Below are 24210 nucleotides of genomic sequence, written 5' to 3'. Positions count from 1 at the left end.
GTTTGCATCGTATTGACTCATAAAGGCACATGTACGTTTCGTTGTTCCGCATCTGCTTCCAATATGTGCTAATTTTATTTTTTAGAATATCTTTTTGTACTTTGATGTTTATGGGATAATGTGAACCTTTGCTAAAAATGATATCACTCAGACATGGGTGGATGGAGCTCCCAAGCGTGAGAGACTTATGTTTGGTGGTCATTCAGAAATGGATAGATCATATTCTGTTATGATCCCACTTTATCTTTTATATGTTTGATATGATATCCAGAGCTTTGGTTATGTGCTTCTATGTATATTTTGGATAAGAATGAAATGAATGCAATGTCTAAGATGACGTTTGAGCTTATGCTTCATATTGTTCTTTGATATGTTCCGAAATGCTTCTTATGCCTCTGAGATATTCATACGTCATCGATACGTTTTGAAATATTCTATAAGTCATTAATATGCTCCGAAACATTTAATACACCATTGATAAGCTCCGAAATGTTTCATTTGTTATTGATATGCTCTGAAATATTTCATACACCCTTGATATACATCAAACTATTCCGCTCGGTACGCCCTGGTGTACCGCCCGGTACACCGGTACCGTACCGTACCGAGCCCGGGTCGAAACTCCGGTACGGTACGGTATGGCGGACCTTGGGTACAGCACTAGCCCGCGGTCCCTCTTGCCCCAATAGACTCTGCCTGGCCCTTCGCCCAATGGGGCCTGGATCTCCTCTAACCATTTCTCCTGCTTCGGGGCAGCAGAGATTCCTCATAGTTGGAGTCGACTACTTCACTAAATGGGTCAAAGCCGAGCCATTAGCCTCCATCATGGAGAGGTAGGTCGAGGAGTTTGTTTGGAAGAATATCATCACCCGATTCGGGATCTCGAGGGCCATCATCGTTGATAACGAAGCTCAATTCAATAACATAAAATTTAAAGCATACTGCTAGTCTTACGGGATACGATTGAAGTTCAGCTTGGTCGCGTACCCAAACCAATGGCTTGGCCGAAGTCACCAACCGAGCTATATTGGAGGGCCTGAAGAAGAGGATAATCGGGGCCCGTGGCGTTTGAGTCAAAGAACTCCCGAGCGTTCTATGGACGTCCTAAACCACCCCCAAAGCTACCTTGAGGGAATCATTGTTCAATTTGGCATATGGAACCGAGGTGGTACTGTCGCCCGAAATGATGTTCCTAACCCTACGGGTCGAGAATTTTGAAGAGGGTACCTGGAAAGAGGGACTCAAAACCAATCTCGACCTCCTCGATAAGCAAAGGGCTGAGGCGCACCTACGTGTCCTGGCGTATAAAAGGGCCACAGCCCGCCTCCACAACCGCAGGGTCCGCCCGCACCAAATCAAAATTGGAGACCTCATCCTACGAAAGACCGAAGTGACCCAACCCGAACTAGGAGAAACCTTGTGCCAAACTGAGAAGGACCACATCAGGTGATTGACGAGGTCCAAGTCGGCACTTACCGACTCGAGACCACAAAGGGAAGCCCCTTATCGAGGACGTGTCACATCTTAAATTTGAAAAAATTTTACCCTTAAGGTAAAATTTTGACAAGGACATTAGAGAATTAATGTAGGAAGCACACTTTTTATTAAGTAAAAGATATATACATTGTGCTTAGTCAAGGCCTTACAGTTCAAAACCTGACCCAACCAAGGCCAAAAAATAGAAACAAACAAACACAACCCCATAACTCGGGGGAACTTTGGGACTGTCATCGAAAGGCACCTCATCAGGCATCTCGACATCTTGGTCTTCGGGAAGGTCGACGAAGGGATCTTGCTCCACCTCGAGGTCGAGGTACCTCGCCCAAAATCGAGCAAGGGCCACTTGGTACCTGAATTCATATGTCACCAGCCCCAACCTCTGCATGCCAAGCTCGAACCTGGGGGACCACTTGTACTCAGTGATCGCCTCTTTTGCCATCTCCGACGCCCCCCAACGTTCCTCAACTAGTGCCTCCTTGGCAGCTCGTGATGCAGATCGAGCAGTTTCGACATTCCGGGAAAGGGTTAGCAATTTGTCATCCAGCATCCGAATCCGCCCTTGACACTCCTTCAGTTGGCACTATGACTCGCCTAGCTCAGACTTTAGCCTCTCGACCTCAGTTTCTAAGTCAATGTCCCATTGCTCGGCTGCCACCACAACTATGGGATCGGGCCTGTTCTTCAGTTCCTCGACCTCCCGGTGTAGGTTGGAGTTCATCTCCCCCAGGCACTCGATTACCCAGCCTGCATCATAGACACAGTCGATCAGGGCCATGGTATAGTGTTGGTTCTGCACCAGCAAGCACATTAGAACCAACCTTCGGGTCGAAGGGAAAAGTACCGAACTTACCCATACGAGAGACTTCACCACCTGATCCATCAGCACCATGGACAGCGAGCAGTACAGCTACTTCGCCATGACCGGATGAAGCACATCGCAGGAAAATTCTTGGGCCACCGGTTCGTTAGCCCACATCTGACTCTCTGCCTTAAGGGTCAGCCAACACGAGTTGTAAAGCGCCCTTGGTTCCCCCTCCGGCAGGTCGGCCATGCTAAGGGCTTGAAATGACCTAGGCCGCGCCGTCTTCCTGCTCGAGGGGTCATCACCTGAAGACACAACATGTCCCTTTCCTCGAGTGCTCGTCGAGCCCTCGCCTTGCGAGGGGCCACCCAACTCGAACATTCCATGAGCCGTAGTCTCCCTGGTCACCGCCTTCGGAGACTTTTCGGGTCCTGACCTTGGGTTTTTTCTTTGGCCAACCCACCTTGCCTCCTTTAGAGACCCCGTCTGATGCGCCGACGTGCTCTTTCTCACAGGAACTTCGGAGTCGCGCTTGTTGCCCTCTCGGGATGGTTGCATCATCACCGAGGAGCGAAGCATCCCCTTCAGCGACTTTAGGTTCACCATCTCTACAAGTTGCAACTAGGTCAGTAACATACGAAGAGCAAAAAAAAGAAAACTTAAAAAGACTACAAGTTCAGCCGTACCCCTCGGGGCCGGGCTGAGTCCCACTTCGACCAACCACTCCTCGGATGTGCCCCTAATTGCTTGGGAAGAAGACAATATCTCCCTCAGACACCCTACACGCTCGGCCTCTTCGAAAGAGAGAAATGGGAGAACATTGTTGATGACTTGGGAGGTCCACCCAACATTAAACCCCCATCCCCGACTGTAGCTGACAAAGAAGTGACAAGCCTTCCACCCCTTATTATTAGAGGGAGTGTCACTGACGTTGAAGCCACTTCGAGCAGTCAGGTAGTCCCGCCTCGACCCTTGCACAAGTGAAAACACATCAAGAAAAACATTCGAGCCGGGTCGATCCCCACGCTCCAGCATTCCCCGAGGAAGACCGCCAGGTAACGCCATGAGTTGGGCGCCATATGAGATGGCGAGATCCCCCACCACCAAAGACACTCCTCGATGACCGGATGCGCGGGCGAGGGAGAGAGTGATAGGGCATATTCTAGTATCGCCCCCATAGCCACAGTCAGCAAACAAATTAGCGCAGAGATGGTGCGTCGCATCAATGTGGCACCTCGAACTCAGATGGGCGGTCGCCCCCTCCCGCACCGTCTGGAGCCGTATGAGACAACGCCACACAGTACAGAATCGCTCCGGAAAGCTCGGAACAGTGTCGCGCGATGTCGTTCCTTGCAAGTCAGTCGCCTGAGGAGTTGGCCGTCAACATCAAATCACGTACGACCGACCCTCACTTGCAGGTATAAAGTCGATCCCCTGATCGGCATGACAGAGATTTCCATAGACTCCACTAATACTTACTTAATCTTCGGAGGGGTTGAATCGAGAAAGTCCCCTCCCAACTTCAACCTGTTTGCATGAACCTGGTGATGTCGGAGCGGACCACTCACCGATAAGAAGGACCACGTTCGGAGACGAGTGTCAAACTCAACTAGACCCAACACTCGCTTCCATCACCCGAGTATCCTCGTGGACAACCTTGCGCATCCAGGACACGACCAAGCCATGCTGACACCTCGACCACGGTGTAAAGGTTTACTAACACCTACCACTAATATTTTCAACCTAATTGGACACAAAACTATTGACTAATGACTAGCATGACTATAATGTCTTGTGTAATGTAACAACCAACCCACAGAAGAAGTTTACTATATACCATGACCCAAAAGAATGGTCCAACTAACCTTACCCCAATGTACCGTGAACTAATAGCATTGTTTTCTTCAGCAACAACACGAAACCAGAATAACTTGACCTAATATCACACCAATTTCTACTTCTGGCGCTACAATTTTCCGACCAATGTATTAATTACTGACAAATTGAATCAAAGATCCGTTTTTTGAATGATCATCAGCATTCAGTCAGAATCTACCAACCATCGGCGTTATCAAGAATGCGAAATATAAAAATAGGTGGAAGGAAAAGAAAGAAAAAGAAAAGGCAGTCCTTTGACGCATAAAATGTGTTTCGGAGGCAAAACGAATCACGGAGGCAAAGAACACATAAAGAAAACCTCACATCATTATCTCGCTCCGTAGGGCACGGAGACCCCATCGCTCTAATCTGCGCGCTCATTCTCTAGATTGCACGAGGAGGAAGGCGTCGACAGGGGAGGGCGAGGCAAATGCTTCACCAGGGGAAAGGAAGGCGCTGAGCGGAAGCAACGAGCCATACGCCACTGACAACTTTGCTTTCGGGGCGCCGCGCAGTGTTCGTATTTGGTCGGGTCGGTTGGGTTCGGTAACGAAGCGAAACACTCCAATATGGTTACCGAACACCATCACTATATATATATATATATATATATATATATCCAAAGTCGGTGAGTATAACGTTTGTTGTCTTCAATTCTTAATTTCCCTTTTCTTCTATCCTTAATTTTGGGTGTTGTTACATCTAAAATTTGATGGATTGAGAATTTTTCTCGGAGGTAAAAAATAATTATACCTCATATTCTTCATCTCATCTATGCACAAATCTATGGATGCATACAACAAATGTTTTTTGATTGTCAAGATTCATTTATTGGTTGTAGGAAAAAAATATTCAAAGTAATTTAGAAGCTCAATTTTGGTTCAATGAGTTCAAAGTAAAGACATATGTTGGAGGTTGCTTTGTATAACATCATATTTATAATTATCGATTAATGAGATCAATTTTTTTTAGGGTTTCATGTAGTATACGAAATAGGCTCTATGTCATCTCCAACAGTTGATTTGGCATATGCGAGAATCTCGTTTATTTAAAAATTATTATTATATCATTCAATCCTCTTATACTTTAGGGTAAATTTTTTTTTTACCCTAAAGTATATCATATCTTGCATAACAGATGATGCTTTAGATATATCAAGTATTACATATGATTCTTTATCACAGGCAAATATATTATGGGATAATTTAGAATATGTGGAATGTTTTAAATATATTTTTCATCTTAGGTGGATATATCATGCGCAAAGGAGATATCATTATCATGTTTGTTGTTTTTATTATCTTAAACGAATGTCATATATAAAAGGAAATGTTTTAGACATGTTACACACTTCAAATATATATATTTTTTCCGAATTAATGTTTCTCGTATAAAGGAAATACTTTATGATATGTGTTAATATTTTTGGATACTTATGAGCCTCACCGGTGTATATAAAATTTTTAATGCTTGTACTATCAATTTTTTTATTTAAAAATTTTCATTATATGCATACATGATGCTCATGTGTGAACTCCAATATAAGACATATTAATTATATAACAATACACTAATTAACTTGGATATCTCAACAAGATTTATACTATCAATATTAACACACATGTACGATGATCCTCACTCTCTAACCTATGTTCAATTAACGTTGGTTTGGACTTGAAGCTAGTAGGGCAATTCGGCACCACTAAGTCTTCTTTTATTGAGGCCTTCAAAGTTTAATATTTGAATATTTATGTAATCAATCAAAATCCTTAGGAAAAGAGCAATCAGAAGAGATAACTTATGATCCAAAGATAAAAGGTGTGATCATTAAAAAAAAAAAGAAAATCAATCCCTCATAATAAGTTTTCTCTCAGTGTTTCGAGATTTCTTTGGGGTCTAATTCTTTAAAAAGATAAAGTCATAAAGTGGACATTTTTGTATTATAGAAGTCAAGTGTTATCTTTAAATCTGACAATTCATGCCGATAAGGACGAATAGGACAAATGATAGCTCATCAACTTATCTGAAAAATATAGGTAATATATAATATAAGGAAGTTAAACAATGACACCACCACAATATATCTCCATAATGTTCTACTCACTCATTCACTTGTGCACCAAACAAATAATTGTGCCCAAGTCTCTCTCTCTCTCTCTCTTCCTCTTTGAGTGCATCATTCTGTCTTATATTTTAGTAATATTCTTGATGATCTAAACAAATGTTGATCTCGAACACAGTACAGAAAGATACGAGTTCTGAGTTTGCACAACTTCCAGTGTTTCAACTCACCGACACTTCTTGTGCATTACATCACCAACAAAACATACAGTCTTCGTCGGATGGTTATGTTGGAGAGTGAGAGAGGCAAGTGCTGACAGAACTTACTGTACCACTTCGGAAAATGTCAAGTGATGAAAGAGACGTACCAAAAAAGACTGCTGTTGCAATTGTTTAGAATGGAAGTGAAGCTTATCCTCCATTGCATGAAGAAATAGTAATCTGCTTATTATTATCAACACTCACTGTTCATCAGCTTTGATTATATGGTAGAGAGGTTATTATCAACTTATCAAATGTTCTAATATTTAATAGGCAAATTCATTTGTTTCTCACGAACATCTCCCTTTGTTAATTTTGTTGGTCTCAACTTTTCTCCATTTATAGAAATATAATCATATTATTATGTGTTTATAAAGTATAAGCCATGAAAAGATCTATCAAAGTATTTATCAGTTAAGCTTGTATTTAGGACATATACTATTAATGAGTGTTTTGGCATTATCAAAAAATAGACTCTCGGTAAGAAGTTTAGCAATAAATGGCGAAAAACAAACTTTTAAGAGGAATTAATTCATGATTAATCTTTTGAACCTTACTTTGAATATAGGAACAGTTAATGCTATGCATTCATTTCATATTTAACTTACCCTATCAGTTACCCTTTGCAATAGGAGACTTCTAATTTTGGTGGGACCCGTGTTGATGTCCAATAGCAAGGCAGGTAAGGATTGTATGTTGGCAGCGGGTAGGGGACCGTTGTCGCCGACCCACCACCCCGGACGTGCTCTTTGTTTTGGGCCCGATTGGGCCAAAGCTTAACTGACACAAGTGAAAAGCCCACGAAATGTACGGTTTAGATCGTTCGACTCGCGAAACGAACGGCTGATGCGTCACCGAATGGTACATGTCCGCGATGGAAGACGGCCACTGGAAACCACGAACGACACGCCGCTGGCCGATCACCAGCCCTGCATTCCCGATCCGACGGTTCGAAGCGTCCGCTACGCCATCTCGATCGTTCCCAAGGAGCCGTTATTCTCTCTCCTTTCCTCTTTTATGCGTCCCCCCTCAATCTTAAGACTGATCGTGTTGTTTTTCCTTTTTTTGAAACCCTAGATCCTCTCTCTCTCTCTCTCTTCCTCGCGGCGATCCGAAATGGATAAAGCCAAGCTTTTTGTCCTAATTCGGTTCGAAGCCAGCTCATCCTATTGGTAAAGGATCCATCTTTCGATCGGAGCTGGGATTTCCAGGCGCCGTTCTGGTGGATTGGATGAGGGAACTGTCGCAAAGGTGAGAGCTTTGGCCTCCGATCTGTTGTTTGCGGCTTCCCCTAGAACTTTTTTCTTGTTTGAATCATCTTGTCGGTATGATCCGATGATGGCTGCGGTATTAGGGTTTTGTTGAAGGTGAGGTAGAGCTCCATGAAGATGGCTACTGGAACCCCAATGGGTGGGAGTTTTGATGATGATTTCGAGAGGGATATCGAGGCTTTGGTCCGGGAGCAACATCAAAGTAGAGCTGCCTTTGATCTCGACCGGGATGAGCTGAGCTTCCGTAGTGGTAGCGCGCCTCCCACTGTGGAGGGATCAAGAAATGCCTTTGGGAGCTTGTTTGGGCAGGATGTCTTCGCTGAGACCGCCTGCCACCTCGGTGGTCAGGATTCCAGGGGCTTGCTATCTGAAGAGGATTTGAGGTCGCATCCAGCTTATTTATCGTATTATTATTCAAACGAGAATCTAAATCCGAGGATGCCTCCACCGGCTATATCGAAGGAGGACTGGCGTGCACAACAGAGGTTTCATGGTGGGACATCTTCATTCGGAGGGATTGGTGATAGGCGGAGGAAGAAAGAATCCATGGATGGCGATGGCCAGAGCAGCTCCCTTTTCTCATTGCAACCAGGTTTCCTGATTCATGATGGCGAACGGGACATGCTGGAGGCCAGCAGAGGGGTCCTGCCGCCGAATCTGTCTCAGCAACAGTCAGGAGAATGGATTGAGAGTACCGATGGGCTCATCGGGCTGCCAGATGTTGGGCTTGGCATGAGGAGAAAGAGTTTTGCAGATGTACTGCAGGTAGCTAAGTCTTTCCCTTTTTCTTCTGAATTTCCAAGTTTACCAAATTGCCTTTTAAAGCATAGTCGGAATAAATCTAGGTTTCAATGGTAATTTACTAGTTATCTAACTTATTATATTAAGCGGTTTAAAAATTATTTCTCCAAGAGATTTTCATCAGTCACCCTCTGATTGTGACTGAGAGCAATGGTGTAGGATGTTGTATGATTAGTCGAGTAAAATTTGACTTGATGAAACATAATTTGACTAGATGAATAAAATTTGATGTAACATTTTTTGTTCCTTTATCCTTTTATGTTGCACAGTTCTATTAAACTGATGTGTTTGATAAATTAGGAAGCATTAGTTTTATGTGGTATATTTTTCATGAATGTAGCGGCCTGTAATTTTTGTACATTCAATTTGTGATAATTAGGCTTACAACTTATTTGCAAATTGTAACTGTTCCTGCAAAGATTATCCTTCGTCATGGTTTCTATATGGTGTCACCTATAAGTTTGAGAATAGATCAACACAAGTTTTTCCTGTCATGGATGGGCATGCAGATTTTCCTGCCATTGGAAGTTTTATTATTGGGGATTATAATTGAACTTTCTATGAACTTCTTGAGTATCTATAAGCTACCTTCTTGGTCATGATTTTAAGCTGAGCACAAGAGCTGTTAGGAATAATCTTATATATAATCCTGAATTTAAGCACGTGATAAATGATTTTGTTTGTCTCACGTAAATGTTTGAATCGAAAGTATATGGGCTCTCATGATGATTTAGAGTCATTAATTCTGCAAGCTCTGTCTAATTGCTTCTTGTGATTTGGTTTTCTATCTTTCCTTGAAGTTCTCTGCTTATATATTTTATAGTTATCTGATGTTAGTATTCTGCTTGAAAATATATTCATGTCTTAGGCTCATCTAGACCAAATTTAATTTGCAGGAGGATCTCAGGCGCCCATCTTCTGCCATTGGGCATATTTCTCATCCTGTTAGCCGTAATAGATATGATAATGTATAGTTGATGGAACAGTTGATTATGACTGTAGCTTTTAACAGAATGCATAACTACACTTAAAAAAAACATAATACATTACTACATGCATACATCTTTAGATGGGAGTTTGTGGGCTAGCTATTTCTCCCCATTTTGATTAGTTTCCAATAAAATGTCTTTGTTCACTTTTTTTGCTAGTGATGTCTTTTCAATTGCAATACTTTGCTACATTATCAAGACACTTAAATTCATCTTCCTTTTTTAGCTGTTACAAACATCAGCTTTATTCTTGAACTCATAATTAACCTTGCTTCTTTCCTGTAACATGTTTAAGATTATTTTGTACCACAAGGCTATGAGTATCTTCCTCTAACGTATGATGATGTTGTAATATTTACTTAAGGTTACTTCTACTAGTTATTGTTACATTCTACCTTATACTATATTTGGAATTTGAGCTTTAGCACATTCAGTTTAGGCAAGCTTTGGAGGTTTGGTGTAATGACAAGATCCAGCTATCTAGCTGCAAAAAATTATATTTATCTGCTTTTTCCCCAGATCCTTGTGATTATAAACCAGCCTTCACTTGTTTTCCTTAAAGGTTGTTTAACATTCACAAATTTATATGTTGCTTTAATATCTTGTATTATTGCTCCTTCACTTCCTTCACTGGTGAATTTTGATCATGATATTAGAAGTTTAGTATACTGTTGGAGTACGCAACTGGATATTCCTTTCGGAACACGTGGACTTTGTGATCATGAACACAAGGAAGTAGATTGTCATGTCTCTGTTACACTATTGCATATTTTGATTCAAACACATTAACAGCTAGCTAGACTAAAAGTTGCTTTGCTTGAGAAAGGATGCTATTGTGGTGTCAGTGATTACCTTGGTGGTGACTATAGCAGTAATGGTGGTGGCATTATTGGCTGATGGTTGTGACGGGAGTGGTGGTGATGGTGGCAACAAGATAGTGACAGTTGTTGTTATGACAGCTTGTGTTGGTGGTGGTGATGGAAGTCACTTAAAAATTGTGTTACATTTCAACATAAATTTTCCAATAAGATACATCTAAAATTTTTGCTTCCACGGGAAGCCCCTTTTAAAAATGTGTTACCAAAAAGCATAAATTTTGCAAAAGTGGCATAGTTTACTTTAAAAGCTGCAATAATCCCTTTCATAAGCTGAGCCAAATATACAATCTGTAGATGTAACTTTTTATGTTCCTTTATCCTTTTCTGTTGCACAGTTCTATTAAACTAATGTGTTTTCTAAACCAGGAAACTAATCTTTTTTACATTCAATTTGTGATAATTAGGCTTGCAACTTATTTGCAAATTATAACTGTTCCAGCAAAGATTATCCTTCATCGTGGTTTCTATATGGTGTCACCTATAAGTTTGAGAATAGATCAATAGAAGTTTTTTCCTGTCATGGATGGGCATGCAGATTTCTCCAGTAGAAGTTATATTATTGGATATTCTAATCAAACTTTCCAGGAACTATTGAGTATCTATAAGCTACCTTCCTGTCCATGATTTTAATCTGAGCACAAGAGCTCTTAGGAAAAGCAATAACCTTGTTCGTCACATCCTGAATTTATGCATGTAATAAATGATTTTGTTTGTCTCACTTGAATGTTTGAATTGAAAGCATATGGGCTCTCATGATGATTTAGACTCATTAATTCTACAAGGTCTGTGTAATTGCTTCTTGTGATTTGGTTTTCTATCTTTCCTTGAAGTTCTCTGCTTATATCTTTTTTAGTTATCTGATGTTAGTATTCTGCTTGATAATATATTCATGTCTTGGGCTCATCTAGACCAAATTTAATTTGCAGGAGGAATTCAGCCGCCCGTCTTCTGCCATTGGGCATATTTCTCGTCCAGTTAGCCGTAATACATATGATAATGTTGATCCGATAAGAGCTTCAGATTCACCGCTGATGCAGCTTCAGAGTGGTTCAGAAGGTTTAGGTGGCATTCAATCTGGAACAACTTCCTCCAGTCTTACTAGGGTTCAGAGCCTTGGGGCCTCAATTTCTCATTCCTTTGCATCTGCATTGGCTTCCTCCCTTTCTAGAAGTACAACCCCTGATCCTCAATTAATTCGGAGATCTCCAAGCCCCTGCCTTCCACCTGTGGGAGTGAGAAATAGTGATAGTGATAGATCAAATGGCTTAGGTGGTGTTTCCTCTCATATGGCTGACTATGGTGATCTTGTGTCTGCTTTATCCGACTTTAACTTATCTGGAAAAATATCATTAGATGGAGAGTGCCACGTACCAGCTCAGCTTGATGAGCAATTTCGTAATCAAACCGAATTGCTTTATGATGGTGATAACCGACAATATCTGCAGCAAAAGGTCATCGATAAGCCCATGTCACCGTTGTTAAAAAATTCCACTAATGTTGTTGGGTACAGTGATCCATCTAAAAGAACCGGTAGTTTAACAGAGATTGGCTTATCTGAATTAACTTCTGATGGGCAAATGAACTTACCGAAGCAACCCTCCTATACTAATGTTTACAAGAAAGTACCTTCTGTGGGTACAACAATTTCTAAAAGTTTATATCCAAATGCTGATGTGCCGAACATTGACTTCAGTGGCTCAAATTCAAAATCTTATACTGGTGGTCATGGACTACAAACAATGGTAAACAATAGGTTAGATGAAGGTAATCATCCTTTCTTTTCTTCATTTTCTTTCTTCTTTTTCTACTGCTATATATTTACATACTAATATATTGTGCATTTGCATTCATGAATTTCTTCACATATTTGGCCATAGCTATTTTTTTAAGTATATAATTTACACTTGGATGTGTCTTGTCTACATGTTTACATATCAATATATCATGTACAGCATATTTTTTTATGTCCAACTCAATTGGGAATATTGATGGTTGGTGCAGAAGGACAATATCTGAACACAAGTGGGAACCAGGTGGGCTCTGGTTTCCAGGGTCCAATTATGGACTCCTTGTATGCCCAGTATTTAAGGAGTACTTCTGATTCGTTAGTACGTGGTCCTGGGAACTTGGATCACTATTCAGGAATGAATTATCTTGGTTCCTCACAGATGAATTTGCCTGAGTATCAAACTGCATATCTTGGAGCCTTGCTTGCGCAACAAAAATTACAATATAGCATGCCTCTTCTGAGCAAATCTGGTGGTTTAAATCATGGCTTCAGCAGCAGTCATGCTTTTGGTATTGGTATGCCATATCCAGGAAGTCCATCATCTACTACCATTCACTCTCCTAATTTGGGTTCTGGAAGCCCTGTAAGGCTTAATGAGCGGCTGTCTCGCATCCCTTCCAGTATGAGAAGTGCACCTGGAGGGTCCATTGGATCATGGATCACAGAAAATGGTACCATGAAAGAAGGTTACATGTCATCTTTATTGGAAGAATTTAAGAACAACAAAACACGATCCTTCGAGCTCTCAGATATTGTAGGGCATGTTGTTGAATTCAGGTAGCCTTTTGTTGATTCCTTACAGATTCATGTCTTTCAGATTTTATGCAAGGTTTTAGAACTCAGGATCGGATATGGGATAATTTAACAAAAATTGCATCTGATTGTATTGGTCAGATTGGACATTACAGATTGGAGGATTGGTGGCTGCAAAGTTTATCACTATTTACCTCAGAAATTTAAATTATTGTGTATCATTTTGTTGAAAATTCCAAGTTTGATGCTAATAATTTATATGTTTATAATTGTTTGAAACTTGATAATGGGATTACTACATAAAATTTCAAATTTATCTATGTGCTTGTTTCTGATTGTATTTTATGCCACAATTTTATGGTTTTATATGTACCATAATTCATTCTATCTATCATGTATCTGTCCATTACATCTTTTGTTAGTTATATAGCAGCAAATCTCATGTTTGTTGCTTCCTGTTTGTTTTATGTTATAATATGCATGCTATTATGTGATACGTAGATTATGCATGATATCATGTACTATATTTTGCCAAATCATGCATGCCAATTTTTTGAGGCAATCTGTGGCCGACCAAAGAACTGATTTGTTGTATCAGTTTGGATTGATCAATTTTTTACATTATGATTTTATTTATAGATAACTTAAGACTGAATGATGTTCTCATTTCCTTTTCCAGTGCGGACCAATTCGGAAGTCGTTTTATACAACAAAAACTCGAGACTGCTTCAGTTGAAGAGAAAAATAAGATCTTTCCTGAGATACTTCCGAAAGCTCATTCTTTGATGACTGATGTTTTTGGGAATTATGTCATCCAGAAAGTATGAACTCTATGCTAACAAATCAACCCTTGAATTCTATTCATGAAATTTTTTAATGTTTATCATCACTTTAATTGCAGTTCTTCGAGCATGGTACAGAAATTCAGAGAACGCAACTTGCAAGCCAACTTAAGGGCCATGTTTTGCCTCTCAGTCTTCAAATGTATGGTTGTAGAGTAATCCAGAAGGTCTGAATATGAGTAATCTCTTACCTTTCATTCAAGGGATATTTACATTTGGTTTTTGTTTATTTTTTGTGTTTTGCATATTAATCTTTCTTTCTTTAGATAATTTGGATCTGATGATAGTACTAAGATACAGACTTCGCCTTATCGGTTTGTGTTGCTGTATTGGTCGATTGTTGGTATGATACGTATGAATCTGTACTGACATATTGTGTGTCGGTACAGCGGCATGTATCGACGACACAGAAAAATTGCTAACAATAGCTCCAAAAAAATCGAAAAAAAGTTAGATTAGAGTTTTTAAGTTGAAAATAAATATAAATTTTATATAATTTTAGCAAAAATAATCTAAATTAGGAAAGAATAGTGACATATCGTTTTCAAGTATTGAGGTATAGCTTTATGGTACGTTTCAGATTGTCCTTCCATTAATATTGAATTATCTATAAAGAAATAATTTGAATTGTTAGATTATTTTTTAAACAACTTAATCTTTAAGATTCAAGTGAATTAAGCAATCAATCGATGTACACTTTGTTCTATCACCAAAAAGAACGATAGGACTCCATGGGCGGTGGATCAAGGTCCTTGATCCTATGTATCTATATATCAATATGATATTTTTGTTGGACCTAATCTTGAAATTGATCTCACGACATAATATACTGATACACCGTATGACATTGGTGCATCAATGTGGTGATGATTATAGTTTGATTGCCGTGAACCACACGTGTTTGAGGTAGCTCTTGAGGCAAATACGATTGTGACATGTATTGATGCGAAGCATGGAGAATGTTAGAACTTCTACTTTCGCCACTGATTTGTTACTACGTATCATAAGATCGATCACTGTATTGTTGCTCAGAGAAGAATGACCAACTATCATCGTATTGTTGGTCGTAAGATTCTCCATAATACGATAGCTTCGCTTTGTATCTATGTCGTGTAGTATCTGTACCTTGTTGAATTCCATGATCTGAATCCTGGGTGGCATACGTAAAATACTGCTCCTTGGTCAATACACCACCCTTAAACTGTGTAGATGAGACCAGTGACTTCTGACGTCGCTGCTGTCAACAATCGAGACACTATTGTCCACGTTGTTGCCATGTCTCCAAATCGAGTGAGTTACTGAATGTGATTGAGGTGGCTTGTCGTTCGACTTGATTCTTTCCAAAGGTACAACTAATGCTACTATCTTCCCCTTTGCCTTTGCATGCTGGACGGACGACTATGATGATTAGAGATCTTTAGGTCCTCGAGTAGTCTGACTCGATATTGTTTGGCTCCTTCCGTCATATTCTGATCGAGGGGGATTTTCCTCCTGCTGGGGATGTGCTTCTTCTTCTATTGTCTCGATGATAAAATGTGAAGGACGTGGAGGATCTCTAAACTCATCAAGTAGAGGATCCCCTTTGTTCTCTGTTGCTTCGACCCACTCTAACATCGATTGTGAATCTTCATTGCAGTGTTAGAGGTCGATGGGATTAATCTCTGGTTCCTTTGGCTCCTTGTTTAACTTGGCACATCATAACTTTAGCCGCATGTTGTAGTAGATATATACTAGTTTATCCAATAGTTTATATGATAATTTGTTGTGGACCTTCATGTGAATCAATGCGAACGTTGACCAATTACTTTCACAACCACTAGATATTGTATATCAATAAAAATTTAAAAAGAGAATGCATACCTCTTTATTAGAGTTATTTTCCTCTAACCTAAGTGTTAATCCTTCCAAAATTAGTCTCTCAAATTTGATCCAATTCACAAATCACAACTTTGTTGAGTTTAAGAGAGTGAAAATGTGAGTGAGAGAGTTTAAGGGAGTGAATTGGGTTGAAAGAGGGGGGAGGAAGGGTTTAAAAATCCTTCCCTTTGGTTCAAACGATCAAATTGACCGTTTAAAACAGGGCAATCTCAGCCCTTGATCAGTATCGGTTGAAATCTGATTGTTACTGACCAGTATAGGTCGATAATGGTTGGATTTCGATCATTCCGACCAGTACAGACCCCGTATCGCTTGATACGGGGTCATGTTACATCTACCACCTTATACAAGGTAGTCTATGTACTGGTGCCCTACGGACCGGTATGTATTGCCTGTGGTACAGTGAACCTTGCTGGTATAAATTTGGATTGCCAAATTAATTGGCTAATGTAATGTAATTTGTAACTTCTGAGATTTTGTTTATCAGGCTCACATTGAAGACAATGAAAAGATGAGGGTTAGTTGCAGCAATGTCCATAAACTATGCTCGAGGTGGCACTTCAAGTATTTAATTTGTTTCTCCTCATATTGGTCCCTCAATCTTAGAATGATAAGACACCATTTTCCTTTGGTCCACCAAGGCCGCTGGATTGCCACAAACCACCATCTGCAATCAATAGAAGTTATTTTATTTGGTCTTCTGTTGATGTGTCCATTTTTATGGCATCAGTCCCTAAGAGAAGACTCATCTCTTCTTGCTCTCTTTGCTTCCACCCCCTCCTCCACCTCCTCCTAACCTTCTCTACCTCCACCTTTACCACCTCTTTCGTCTCTTTGTGCACCATCTTCTCTACCTTGCTTGCCTCTCCCTCCACCATCATCCTCACCTCCGTCGCCTGCACTTGTTGCTCTTCCTTCTTATCCTTCCAGTCTTTTTCTTCTCTTCTCCTCTTTTTCGTCTTTTTCTTGCCTTTGTTGTTCCTCTTTCTCTTATACTTCTTCTTCCATACCCATTCAAAGCCCTAATTTGGGGATGGTAATTGATGTGGCAAATATGGTCATGTCAACAGGCAACTAAATAGTAGTTTTAAACTTTTAATGCTTGCAGATGGTTTGTTTTACCAACTAGGCAGCCTTTAACGCGCAAGGGACAAACAGTGCACTTTGCAAAGTTGAGGACAAATATGAACACGAAAAAAATTGAAGATTTTCATTGTCACTCTGAGCTGAAATTAGGGGCTAATGTTGCTATTTATTAAAATAGAAAACTCTTAAACGATTTAAGTTCTAATGGCCAATAGCTGTAGACAATTTGAATTATAGGAGTTCCAACTATCATAAAATTTGTGAATATCAAGACTTACTGAATTGCAATATCTGTAATCTTAGACTAATGGAACAAGAGACTAATAACAAAATTTGAGGCACATTATAAATTATTCAACAACAACAAAAATCTGTAGTGTCCCAACTAGCACATTAAGAATTATTATTGATTTGATGCCTAACATGACTATGAGCAAGAAATTTAAACCTCTGCAACAGATCTTGTAATTGTGAGACAAAGTGCTAAGTTAAAAAAAAAAAATCAGTGCTGCTCATTGTTTTAAGTGGCATGTTAGTGAGAGGAATGCAGGAGAGTATGATGTTTCTCAAGTAGTTGTAATTCTAGTGTAAGAAACTTTGTTTTTGTGATATAAAGTTAAAATGCTATTAGGGCTATAATCAACAGGGATTTTATCATGAAGAAATCTCTTTGTGGTTGGGTAAGAGCTGATCAGCCTAGCTAATTGTTGAATGCATAAATCTATTATCTTTTGTATGTATCAATATTATGGACTGAGTAGACTCCTTAATGAGTTTGGAATGGAGATGAATAATCAATCTCTTACGAAGTCTCAGTGTCATGGGTTTAGATATGTACATTTTGTTGTTATTCATATGTATTTTCATAATTATCATTAGTTAATTGTTTTTAAGTTTTTGAAGTTCAATTTTGAGTTTATCTGGTACCTAAAGTTCCTAGTATAGTTATGTTACAAGCTAAGCAAATTGTTTAGCTTTTAATAATCATATTTGGAAGGTTATAAAGTTTTTTTTCATGGAGATGATTACAAAAGAAAGTTCTTGCATAAAAGTCCTAAAAAAGAACATTGCTTTTTATTTTTGCTTAAGTTTCATTGAACTTTGAAGCATTTCAAGATGATGAATTGAACATCTAATATAATGTTAGTGTTGGTAGTTTGCTATCTACATGTTGATTTTCTCATCATAATGCCTGATTTTGTATTCAAAATTTGCTTACTCACATCATATAGTGCAACATAAATTCATTATATGATGTCTCCCTGGACATGCTATAAGGCTTCTCATGCATTTGATGTTGTTCTCAGAAAGTTTGGCTCATGTTCTTTTGGCAGGCATTAGACGTGGTTGATGTAAATGAGCAAACTGAGATGGTGTTGGAGCTTGATGGACAAATAATGAAATGTGTTCGGGATCAGAACGGCAACCATGTAATCCAGAAATGTATTGAATGTGTCCCACAGGAAAAAATTAAATTCATAATTGAATCATTCTATGGGCATGTCGTGGCACTGTCCACTCACCCATATGGTTGTCGAGTTATACAGGTAGTACAAAATCCATTTTTTTTATTGCATATAAGACCGATTACACAAGTGATACTGTCTGGTCTTTTGCTCGAATATGTTTCTCTTGTTCTATCGCTGGTATATTACATCTTTTATATGGCAGAGAGTGCTGGAGCATTGTGATGATCCAAAAACTCAGAGCATTATGATGGATGAAATCAGGCAATCTGTTTGTACTTTGGCACAAGATCAATATGGGAATTATGTTATTCAAGTAGGTTATTTTATCGGTTAACTTAATTGGTTTACCTATTCTTTATGTGCATTACGTTCCTGTGGTGGAATGTGGTTTTTGTGTCTACCACTCTGTTTAAATTCATGAGTTGCAGTAAGGTTGTAATAAGAAGTTTTTTGTTATTTCAAAATAATGCTTTTTTGCTTCAAGATATGGTTTTTTTTAGATAAAAAATTGATAATTTAAATTTGATCTTGAGATATTTGTTGATAGAGCCAAGATGATAGTTTTTAAAATTGCCCTTGAAACATTGTGTTTTGTATTGAAATAGCACATTTAAGTGGGGAGGCATAGTGTTGTTCTGATGACATTAAAAGCACCATATCATAACTTTATATTCACAATCCACACTTGAGACGTAACTTTAAGTTAAGGGAACTAGATTCTGTTAGTCCAATCACTATCTCCCCTTACAGGATGTTTGATACTTCCATCTTGGAAAAGTTAGCAGATTTGTTATTTCCCAAACAAGACGATAGCCTACTGTTACTTTCTAAACCTTGATTTGTAAAAGATGAAATACGTTAGATATGATGAAAAAGAGGTGTGATGAGAAAGATTTTATATAAAGGGCTGCTTACTTTCATTAGGAAAATATCATTTGGATCTTGTTTTGATGCTTGATACCAGATACATACTAGAGACTTTATTTTTGATAGGTTAAGAAGCCATGTAATTTATTGCAATTAAGAATGTTTTGACTAAAGTATTATGGGTGGCCCACTGCACAAGTCTCCTGCCAACATCAGGTGTGAAGGACTGCCAACATGGAAAGAGTTTGTTTGGTTATTTGAATCTTGGTCACTTAGATTGCAAAAGAACCTTAGTGTGATGTTTAGGCCCCACCATCTTAAACCTGTCTTGATTTCATGGATTTTAATTTGATTGAATTGCCACAGGGACACTGTAGGTCCTTGCTGTATGAATTGTTACGATTTGGATATGGAGATCCAAAAGATCAATGATATGTTTTAGAATATCATACTATGCCTTGCAAAGTGATCGATTGGCTGGTTATCAAATTTACACTGTTTCTTCCAAAGAGTCACATAATGCTTTTACTTCCACTGCTTTGTTTTGTCATGCTTATTCTAGATTAACAAGACTTATATTTTGCTTCTTTAAACAACTTGTACTTGTTGATTTGACAAGGAGCTAAAGGTGAAAAAACTTGGAAGGAATAAATAATAGAAACAAGATGACCTTTATATCTTGTTTTTGTTGTCATTACATATGCTTCAAATAGTTGTATTAGTCTCTGATACTTGTATTGTTTTGTTATGATGTCATTGCTATTTTTTAAAAGAAATATTACATTAAATGATATACATGATGCTCATATGTGGACCTTGAACTTGAGACCTATCACTCGTGCAACAATCAACTAATTGCATAAACTTCCCATAATTTTGCTATTCTGTCTATTTCATGTTATGCTTGTTATTTTTTACCTCTCTTTAAGGTACTATCAATGGTTCTTTATTATGCTTATTGTCCATATTCTATTCTTTATTAAGATTTATATAATTCATTGTGAACTAACTTGGTTTCCCTGCTTGTTTTTATTAGCATGTTTTGCAGCATGGTAAACAAGAAGAACGTTCTGATATTATATGTCAGCTCACTGGACAGATAGTAAAGATGAGCCAACAAAAATATGCTTCAAATGTTGTTGAGAAATGCTTGACCTATGGGACCGCTGAAGAGCGTCAACTTTTAATAAATGAAATGCTTGGTTCAACTGATGAAAATGAACCCTTACAGGTATATTTATTCATACTTCTTAATTATTTGATTCACAAGATCTAATGAATCAAGGTGGTGTCTTTTAGGTTTTAGAATTATTAGTTGGTTTATTTTCTTATATGAATTGATGGAACCATATGACAACACTATAGTGGAAAAAATTCAATGATTCTATTTTAGTGGATAATGGATACTTTGGAGGAGGATGGTAGTTGTGGTGGCCAAGGATTGTTGTTTTGTGTCCCTGATCAAACCGGTTCTAGGAAGAAGAGGAGGTGATGGATGAAGAGGGAGGAAGGAGGAAGGAGGAAGGAGGAAGGAAGAAGAGGAGGCGATGGATGAAGAAGAGGAAGCAAGAGGAAGAGGAAGGAGGAAGAGAAAGGAAGAAAAGGATATGGTGGTGGAGGAAGAGGAGGGAGGAGGCAGAAGAGGAAGAGGAGAAGAGGAGGTGGAAGCATACTAGGCGGCGGTCGATGGGCAGCGATGAGCGACTTCACAAGATATGAGGACTCGAGGAATGTCACAAGCTGTGGCATGGAGCCTTCTCTCAAGAGGCTTGAGACTAAACGAGGACTTGGAGGTGAGGCAATGGTGAAGTGAAGCAATCTAATCTCTATGGGCAGTGATGCAAGGTGGTGGCAAGGTGAGGCAGAATAGCGAGATTCACAAGCTTGTGGAAGTCAAGGGGGTCTTTAAATGTTTCCCTGGTTGAAGGAATTTAAAATGTTTTGGGCTGTCAAAGTGGCTGTCCATTTCTGTTAGACAGACTGGTTCTTCTGTGAAGGAGACCTGCTAGTGTCACGTCTTGCCAGCCGAATGATTTGCTATGTATCAGCCAACATAAAATCAATACTTAAAAATCTTCCATTCTGCATAAGATAGCTGGTCTTGTGTAATGGTCCAAAAAGAAGGAAGAAAAAGAAAGGATATAAGAAACTGGGGGGAATAGAAAGGATCACAAAGAAGTGAGAAAGCATTAAAGAATACAAAGAAAAGATTTTTAAAATTGAGATGTTTCTGCTGCTGACCACTTTCAGGCAGGTCTTTGTTTAGATATTGGTATGTTGATTGGCAATCGGTAAGTAGGTTTTACACTGCTAGATCTATGTACGGGTTGACAGATTGGCAGGAAGTTTGATGGATTACAGGTTACTCTGAAAATGGAACTTCCATTCATAGTTTGAGGCCTCCCCCAGTTAGTGGTGATTGGGAATGTCATCTACAGGTATAGGTGGTGGCTTCTCAGATCCACTTGACAAATTGCCTGAGAAAATTTAAATATTTGTAAAAAATTAAAATGAAAGAATTTTGGTTGGTTCTCTTGTTACAAGTCTGGTTCTGGTAAAAACACAGTGTTTGTGACCTGAGGATGGTATGAACATTTATGTAACAAAGTCTCAGTCATTGTGTAATACAGTTCTGGTGTTTTCCTAAAAATACTTGGTCCCTAACCAAATCAAGGACCCATGCATAACTGTTGTAAGTTCAGCATAAGGCTGAGATGTAACCTGTTGATTTGCTATGCCTAAAGACTGAATAACTTATTCATTGGTTGATCCTGTTCCTAGACTTTCACATTGAACAGTAACATGCATGGGGGACCCTGTACTTTCCAATTGAGCTGTTTGTTCTCTACTTTATATGGAAGTCGTACTAACTGAACCGATTTTTAATAGTTCCTCTTGTTTGCTACTTGAAAAGCAGAGATATATCATTTGATGGCATTTGAATAGGACAAACCTCCACTTGAGCCAACACCAAGGGTGTAAAGATGAAATTTGCAAATAAAGCATTACAATAAGAAATTGAAGTAGCCTCTAATGCCCTTAAGGGATTTTATTGGAAGGTTTTGTTGATAGCCAAGCTTCCCTGTGTCTGAAATTGTTAATGCATCAAATTTATGATTGGTTTTGTGAGTTGCACCATGATTATTTTCCCGTGCAACGGAATTATCCATTCATTTGATCCTTGCTTTTGTTTATATTTTTTGGACTTTGCTACCTCTATGACATTCACTGGATTTTTTTTGTCGTATCTTCATCAAAAGTGGAGATTTTTTTTTTGTCGGACCAAGTAGATATAGTAGGTTTTTTTGACTGTATAGTAGCAAGACCTTTACGCTCTGTAGCTTCCTGCTTGTATTGAACCCGATGTTGGTCCTGTTTGTTGTGTCCTTTTAGACATGCAACCATCAATTTGCCTAACCAACTCCAGTTCCAACTTGCATTCTGCATTGTGGTCTGCTTACATTACTGATTCACAACCTTCTACGACCCAGCAACTAGTAAAATCTGAACAAATTTCTTGCATTTCGAGGGTGGCTGCTGTGTGCAGCGTAGGTCAACTTCTTGGTATAACTCAAATTATCGATACATTTCAGTATCACTTGGAGCTCTAAATTCACCTTTTTTTGTTATAGAAATAGTAGAAATCCTTATCCACGTAGCTATTATCTAAATATGTCCCTGTCTTGTGTTTTTGTAACACATAAAGCATGTTTGATGATGGTAGTAAATAGCTCCGTCTTCCCTTGATGGCTTTGGCTTGGTCTTGGGCAGCATAATTGTTGTGGGCTACTAACAATAACCTTTCATTATGAATGTGCAGTATGGACAATGGATTATAAGCATTAAATTATTTTAGCTCATTCATGCTGGTTCATAGTGGTGTTTTCTATGGTGATTAATCACCTTTTCTGTTATATTTTTAATTCTGAATTTGGTTCACAGGCAATGATGAAAGACCAATTTGCTAACTATGTTGTACAAAAGGTCCTTGAGACATGTGATGATCGAAACCGTGAACTAATTCTTTCACGCATCAAGGTTCACTTGAATGCACTGAAGAGGTACACATATGGAAAACATATAGTTGCCCGTGTTGAGAAGCTTGTTGCTGCAGGAGGTAAATCTGCTCTGACTCGGCGGTGATCCTCTACAAAATGCTGTCAAACTTTGCGCTAAATCATGTCTCCTCTGTCTTGCAGAAAGGCGCATTGGGCAGTCATCGTATTCATCTTGAGAAGCTGCAGTCTGACTCGATCGATGGCGTCCTTGTACAGATAACGAGGCGAGTGTAACCATCTACTTGTCTTTCTTTTCAGCATAAATGGCGAGTTTAAGCCGGACCTGCCTTAATGTAAATAAAAGATAGGCATGTTCAAATAAGAGTTTTCCCTGGATCTCATGTATATTTGCACCTGTATTCTGAGTAATAGATAAAGCAACAGCAATGTCATAATCAGAAATGATGTGTAGGGTAGCAGGTGGAGCCAAATGTAGAATGTTTGGCCTTTGAAATGTGTAACATTTCTAGAACTGTAAAGTTGACATAGTAATGGCTCTTATTAGAGGAGTGCAGGATGCTCTTCTGCTGCTAAGATGGTGCCTTCATCTCTTAAAAGCTTCTTTTCCTTTCACCAGATAAGATGATACTTGTGCATGCCATGTCCTTAGATGCTCATAACAAAAGACATTGTTTTTCTGGCTGAAGTTACTTCTTATATCAAGAATGAAATACAAATGTGTATATATGTACATTTGAGTACTGTTTCTTTCATAGTTCTATGTTCTTTTTCCTGAAATCTCTCAATTCCCATGACTTGGTTCCAATATTTCCTCTTTAATTAATTATTCAAGCTTTTTGGTGGTTTTTATGATAATTCATAATTAATTTCTTTCATGGAAAATTCAAAATAATGACATGAGAACTATTTGTGTTGCTAAATGGAAGATACTGAGAACTTGATTATAATATAATCAAGATTTCAAATGTTGATTTTATGAAACGTATACTTCAATAATCATATAATGCAATTTGTTTTTATTTGTTTTAATTAATTTGTTTGACGGTATTGTAGGGCTAAAAATAAT

The 24210-nt window shown here is 38.8% G+C and overlaps 1 protein-coding gene across 2 annotated transcripts; it reads left to right on the top strand.

Annotated features, from left to right (window-relative positions):
* Nucleotides 1-7567: 7567 nt before the first annotated feature.
* LOC135635359 (pumilio homolog 1-like) lies at nt 7568-23717 on the top strand. 2 transcript variants are annotated; one of them, XM_065146387.1, is made up of 12 exons: nt 7614-7753; nt 7857-8538; nt 9471-9542; nt 11368-12205; nt 12443-13007; nt 13663-13804; nt 13885-13992; nt 18124-18336; nt 18461-18571; nt 20162-20356; nt 23068-23242; nt 23325-23585. In XM_065146387.1, the coding sequence occupies exons 2-12, from the start codon at nt 7885-7887 to the stop codon at nt 23357-23359; spliced, it is 3108 nt and encodes a 1035-aa protein (XP_065002459.1). In that variant the 5' UTR covers nt 7614-7753; nt 7857-7884; the 3' UTR covers nt 23360-23585. The 2 variants fall into 2 exon arrangements, with proteins under 2 accessions (XP_065002460.1, XP_065002459.1); XM_065146388.1 differs by lacking the exon at nt 9471-9542 and having other exon boundaries at nt 7568-7753; nt 23325-23717.
* Nucleotides 23718-24210: the final 493 nt, after the last annotated feature.

Source organism: Musa acuminata, chromosome BXJ3-4, assembly GCF_036884655.1.
Source record: "Musa acuminata AAA Group cultivar baxijiao chromosome BXJ3-4, Cavendish_Baxijiao_AAA, whole genome shotgun sequence".
NCBI lineage: Eukaryota > Viridiplantae > Streptophyta > Magnoliopsida > Zingiberales > Musaceae > Musa > Musa acuminata.
The sequence above is the reverse complement of the archived record's forward strand: the minus strand, read 5'-3'. Positions and strand labels throughout refer to the sequence as shown.